Below are 6,229 nucleotides of genomic sequence, written 5' to 3'. Positions count from 1 at the left end.
CCTGAACAAGCTGAATGTATTGATACCAAGATTGTTGAAATTGCTGAAAGTGTGACTGAGTTTTTACATGCTGTAAATGTATGGAAAGGAGCAGGAGAATCACTATAGTGTGAATGATTACTAAGCATTCACACTATATTTTTTTGTGACATAAACAGAGAAGCACCCTGTTATACTCTCTGTACGTGTTGGTCAGGTGGATTTAGACCCTACTGTGGTTCCTGCGTACACCGAGAGCCTCCGACTCTGTGGGAACTGGCTGGCTGAAACCTGCTTGGAAAGTCCTGGAGTTATCCTGGAAAAATACTTGGAGAGGGTAAGTAGAACAAACAGGTTCTTTATGGTGTTGTTTTTAATAAAATATAGCAGTTTTCAGGTAAAAAGACCCAACATATTTAAAACTGTATTTTTCCCTTAAGGAGTCTGTTTGGTGTTTGAGCAGACACTGTTAGATAAATGCGGTGATTTGATTGGATAGAGTCTAGACCACGAGTCAAAGTCAAGGCCCGGGGTAAATATATCCGGCCCTCCAGATCATTTTATTTTATTGTTATTAATTTCCCAATATCATCTCACGCTTATTTCTAACTTGTAGTATTAAGTTGATTTACTCTGAAATAATATTCCTGTCTTTTTATTATTCGTAATTATGTTAAAAAGTTACGGTTTTAAAAATTGGCATTATGCTAGCTTAGTTTTTGGACTATTTTGGCATTTACTAAGATTTTTTAGGCTAGTTTGGAGTTTAGCTAATATTTCAGCTACATGCTAAATGTTTTAGCTAATTTAGGCTTTTTTTCAAGTTATTAGGCTGTTTTGGAGTTAAGCTAGTATTTACACGCTAGCTGTTTTATATAATTTAGGCTTCTTTTTAAAAGTCTTTAGACTCTTTTGGAGTTGGGATAATATTTACATGCTTTTTTTTTCGTTTTTTTAGGCTATTTTGAAGTTTAGGTATTTTTTCAGCTACATCTTGGCTGTTTTGGCTAACCTACGTTTTTTTTTGTTTCATTTATTAGGCTAATTTAGCATTTAGCTAATATTTTAGCTGGTTATCAGCTTCAGCGTTTTCAATTATTAGCTCCAAAGTTTTTAGCTATCAATTTCAGCTATCAGCACTAGCATCTTCAGCAGCCAAATTCAGCTTACAGCATTTTGTTAAAGAGTTGCGATTTTAAAGTTTTAAAAATTTTGTTTTAGAGAATTCAATAAATGTTTATCCTGTTCGGCCCGCGACCCAAGGTGTGTTTTGGAATTTGGTCTCTTGTGCTACTTTTGGTAAAAGTTTAAGGATTAGCTTTTTTTTTTTTTACATCTGAGCTTCAAATTTACAATTTTATTTTTCACATTTTAAATAATTTTACAAAGTTTATTTTCACAAAACTGTTTTCAAATTTAAAAAAAAAAAAAAACGGATTGTAAACTTGAAAAAAAATATATACGTATATATATTTCAAATTTGCAATCTGGACTTTTATTCTCTTTAATCAGATCCCATACAAAGTTTTCCTCTTTCCTCCTGAGCTTCTTCTTTCCTGTTACTTAATAAACGTGCGCTTTTCTTTCAGGCAGTGGAGCTGATTGAGGGCGAATGTGGAGGCCAGGACTCCCTTCTCCAGAGCCAGCAGACAGAGGCTTTCTTATCTCTGGCTCGCTTCTCCGACGCTCAGTACCAGAGCATCGACAAATACATGAACTCCTCTGAGTTTGAGAACAAGCAGGCGCTGCTGGAAAAGGCCAAAGAGGAGATGAACTTGATGAGGCAGCGCAAAGTCACCTCCAACAGGTGATTTATTGTTCGCACTTTAACCGTGTTGCTTTTTCTATGGATGTTGATGAGCTGAAATGCTAGAAAAAAGGATGATCTCAGCGCTTAAAGTTGACTTTTCAAAACCTACAGTTTTGCTTCTCTGAGAAATATTATGGACAGCATAAATAAGGTGATACACTGGTTGTTTTTTTGGGAAAAATCAGGACACGGGTAGACTGAGAGACAATTATACAATTGCAAGTGAACACAGTCATGCATAAAATGTAGTATATGAGTATCAAAACAAGTATTACGCACACAAGAATTTTTAGGACAATTTTCCTTCCGTACTTGTGACAGGTACACAATAAAAGTGCAGAGAGAGCTGGAGCTGGATGAGAAAGCCCTGTCCAACCTGCGGACAGACAGACAGCGCTTCCTGTGTAAGGCGGTGGAGAACTACATCCGCTGTCTGGAGCAAGGCGAGGAGCACGACACCTGGGTGTTCCGCCTGGCGTCGCTCTGGCTGGAGAATGCCGACATCAAAGTGGTGAACGACGCCATGAAGGTGCGTAAACAGTGTAAAGAAGACTATTATTTGTGATGAAGCAGAGTTCACTCTTTTATGTTTTTTTGAAACGCTCCACAGAAAGGAGTGAAGCAGATCCCATCCTACAAGTTCCTGCCACTCATGTATCAGCTGGCCGCTCGCATGGGAACCAAGATGGCGAACGGGACCTCCGAGGACACGGGCTTTCACGATGTCCTTCATGACGTAAGAATAAAAAAACTTTGTTCTCATATCTTCACTGTTTTCTGTCTTTGAAGAAACGTTCCGACTGCAGCTCGTTGGCTCTGTTTGCAGCTCATGTGTCGAGCTTCCCTGGAGCATCCTCACCACACGCTCTTCATCATCTTTGCTCTGGTGAATGCCAACAAAGACGAGAACTTTGGTACGGCTCGGCTGTCCAAGAGCTCTCCCCGGCAGATCACACCTTTTGACCAGGTGAGCTCTGCTTGACCCAAAAGAACCCATTAGTGTAACAGAAGAACATTCAGAATTGGTCTGTTGTGTTTCCCACATCGTTTTGCTTCTTCTTATGCGTTAAAAATAAAATAACACATTTAGTGAAATATGAATTATCTTAAATATGAATCACTACATTACAACAGTGACTGAACTGCATGATGGTTGAAGAGAAAAAAGTTATTTTCTCCAAGACTCAAAGAGAACCGTGTAATAGACTGCAACACAAAACCTGCATTCACTCCAAATACGGTTTGCACTTCCAGTTTAAATGTTAAGTCAATGTAAAGACGCAGTCAGAGGTTCTGCAGCGCAGTTTGAGAGGTTCTGCAGCTCGGTTTGAGAGGTTCTGCAGCTCGGTTTTAGAGGTTCTGCACCTCGGTTTGAGAGGTTCTGCAGCGCGGTTTGAGCGTCTGCTGCAGCGTAGCTGAGCGGCATGGAATTTGCAGGTTTTAAATGTCTTACTTTGGAGTTTTTTTGGAGGGGTCGCAGAGTTTAAATACCGGTATCTGAACTTGGCAAAGAAGACATGTTGCATCAACCAATCAGGTACTCCACTTTTTCTGTGCAGTCAGAAGGTGGAGTCTAAAACCAACATGGAGGAGAATTTGGTTGATTTATAATATTTTTCTTATTTGCTTCAAGCAATAATAAAAAGGTTCTCTAATTTTATTCTTATTTTTTCGCCTCGCTGACTATTAGTCTTCAAACTGGGTCACAGAGAGCCTGACGTACAGCCGTCATTCAGACTCCCCTCCTGCAGTTGGTGAACCTCACCATACTGGGAGAGTCTCTGAATGATCTCATGAACCCAAAAATGGAGCCGTGATTACCAACATCTCTGTAGAGCTCTTCAAAATAAATCTCTCAAAATCATCTGTGTCGCCCATACATTAAAAATGAGATTATACAGTCAATGCTTCCATGTAGTGATGAGGCTGACAACTTTTAGCAGTAGCTCCTCCCACACACAATATGAGCATCAAGTTTATGAACGCATTTTTAGACAAGCCTCAAGGAGCAAATTTGACTCCCATTAAAAAAAAAGGCAGGGGAAGCAAATCACTTCATGCTGCCACATAACTCTTTGTGTTAATTTAATTTAATGCTAGATTTTGTACACATTTGCTAACATATTGTTTGTTGGTGTAGAATAAATAGAATGTGATAAAGACGAGAACATTTTGGATATTTTTGTAGCTGCAATTTGGGCTACATACCCAATATTTATCCTTTTTTTCTTAGTATTTCCAGATGTTTTACATTCTAACCTCCCACCCCTGCAGGAGCGCTCCCAGGTGGCTCAGAAGATCATCAATGTGATCAGGAAAAAGCGTACTGAGATGATCCGAGGAATTGAGCGCCTGTGTGACGCTTACATCACTCTGGCTTACATGGATGCAAGCAGACACAAAACGGAGAAAAGTGAGTGTAGCAGAAACATGACAGCTAGTGCTTCAAAAGGTGAAGGATTTGTGCTGATGAGCTCTGTCTACATGTGGAGTTTTTCCATTTTTATTCTGATGAAATGAAGGAAGAAGCTTCAACCTGTAAGGCGTCTGTTCCTCCTCCTTTTATTTTAGAGGCTATTCCCATCCCAGCCGACCAGCCCATCATGCAGATCAGGAATCTTGATGATGTGATAATCCCAACCATGGAGATTAAGGTAGTGCTTTGCTCTGTTTTGTGATGCAATTGAAGTGAAGATGAGTTGATTCCACCTGGCAGACTGGCTGGATGTTGTGGAGGAAACACTCAAACGTCACTTTGTGTCATTTTATTCCCCTCATGCTGTTGACAGGTGGATCCGTCTGGTTGCTATGACGACTTGGTGACTGTCAGATCCTTCTTGCCCCACTATCACTTGGTTGGAGGGGTCAACCTGCCCAAGATCATCGACTGTGTGGGTTCTGATGGCAAGAGCAGAAGACAGCTGGTCAAAGTAAGAGCGTCTGTCTTCGAGGGTTAGATCCCTGACTGTGTTTAAAAAAATCAAATCAAAGTCTTCCATTGATTTGTTTTTAGCACAGTGTCACAGTTGAACGGGAAGCTTCTTATTCAAAACTGATTATTTTTTATTCAAGTTCTGCTTCTTTTAATATATTAGGTACCTGGACAAATAAACAGAGTGTGGATGCACATTCATGCACTTGCAAACACAAGCATGTCTGCCTTTTCTTCTTCTTGTCTGATTTAAATTTTGAGGTCAGAATATTTTGGATTAGAGCATATTTATTGTCTTAGATTTAGGATTATTCAGTTGACAGAAAATGGTTTTAATTTTTTTTAAATGTGTGATTCTGAGAATGAAAATGTTTTGATCTAAATTGAATGATTTCCAGCATTATTTGTTAAACATACTGTTAAATCAAAAATCCTCTCTAGGGTTTTCAAAACTCTTTCTCTCCATCCTCAAATGTGCGTTTGTGGTCACACACCTGAATGATCGTAAATGCATTCTACAAATGAGAGGAACATTTAAAAAGATAAAACTGTTGGAATGAGACATGGACGAATCACAACTCGGATTGTTTTTTGTTTTTGTTTTTTCGTTTTTATGGCACAGAAGGGATTAAAAAGCACCAACCACACGCAGCAAAAACACTGCATTCATGCAAAAGTCTGTATTATTGTCAGTTTTTATTGCAAATATTGAATCCCTTCTTGGGACAAAATATGAGATAAAACCAAATTTAGAAATTAAATTTAGTGGAAACTGCTCATTCATCTTAACCATAGAGCACAATCGCCAGGTAAAGTATTTACAGGATATATATGTTATGAGTACCTTGGTAATTCTTACATGTTCCAGGAATGGGTGGACCAAAGGCCAAGGCTCCAGTATTATTGTGTTTTTTTTTAACTGAATTTTTTGTTCTTAAATTCCTTAATTTTTTTTGTAATTTTCAGTCATTTTTATGTTCCATTTTGGTTTTAGAAACCACAGTTGAAAATAAAGTAAAACTACTGTAAGTCATCATATGTTGTCATAATTTGATCTATTTTTAATGACAAATCCTTTTTATTAGGTCTATTATACTGGGTAAAAATTTCACAGCAAATGTGATGGTGTAACTTTTTATAGCGATAATGTTCTAGGGTTAATCAAGTAGACTTGTTTGTAAAAGGGAACTTTTCAATGTGTGAACAGGGTCAGGACGACATGCGGCAGGACGCAGTGATGCAGCAGGTCTTCAGCATGTGCTCCATGCTGCTGCAGCGCAACAAGGACACTCGGAAGAGGAAGCTCAACATCCGAAGATACAAGGTTCCTGTTGTTCCTCAGGAAAAATGCTCGTCTGTAAACACCCACTCTGATGGAAATTGTGTTTTTAACATGAGATTGTTTTGATGATTGAGGACGTCATTATTTAGCTTAAAACTGAATTTCTGCCACTCTACAGAAACTAAGTCCTAGATTCTGGCTAAAAACACCATAATCATAATTAAAA

At 38.6% G+C, this 6,229-nt stretch overlaps 1 protein-coding gene across 2 annotated transcripts in view; it reads left to right on the top strand.

The window, feature by feature from the left end:
• atm (ATM serine/threonine kinase) overlaps positions 1–6,045 on the top strand; it is a gene marked incomplete at its 3' end in the record, with an annotated part of 34,726 nt that extends 28,681 nt beyond the window's left edge. For both annotated transcript variants that reach the window (XM_036217030.1, XM_024276971.2), the window contains 9 exon segments: positions 197–316; positions 1,569–1,786; positions 2,111–2,318; positions 2,400–2,525; positions 2,616–2,756; positions 4,064–4,202; positions 4,361–4,443; positions 4,579–4,719; positions 5,929–6,045. In XM_036217030.1, the coding sequence (XP_036072923.1) occupies positions 197–316; positions 1,569–1,786; positions 2,111–2,318; positions 2,400–2,525; positions 2,616–2,756; positions 4,064–4,202; positions 4,361–4,443; positions 4,579–4,719; positions 5,929–6,045 (1,293 nt within the window).
• Positions 6,046–6,229: the final 184 nt, after the last annotated feature.

This window comes from Oryzias melastigma, linkage group LG19, assembly GCF_002922805.2.
Source record: "Oryzias melastigma strain HK-1 linkage group LG19, ASM292280v2, whole genome shotgun sequence".
Classification (NCBI taxonomy): domain Eukaryota; kingdom Metazoa; phylum Chordata; class Actinopteri; order Beloniformes; family Adrianichthyidae; genus Oryzias; species Oryzias melastigma.
Note: the sequence above shows the minus strand (reverse complement) of the source record. Positions and strands in the feature narration are given on the sequence as shown.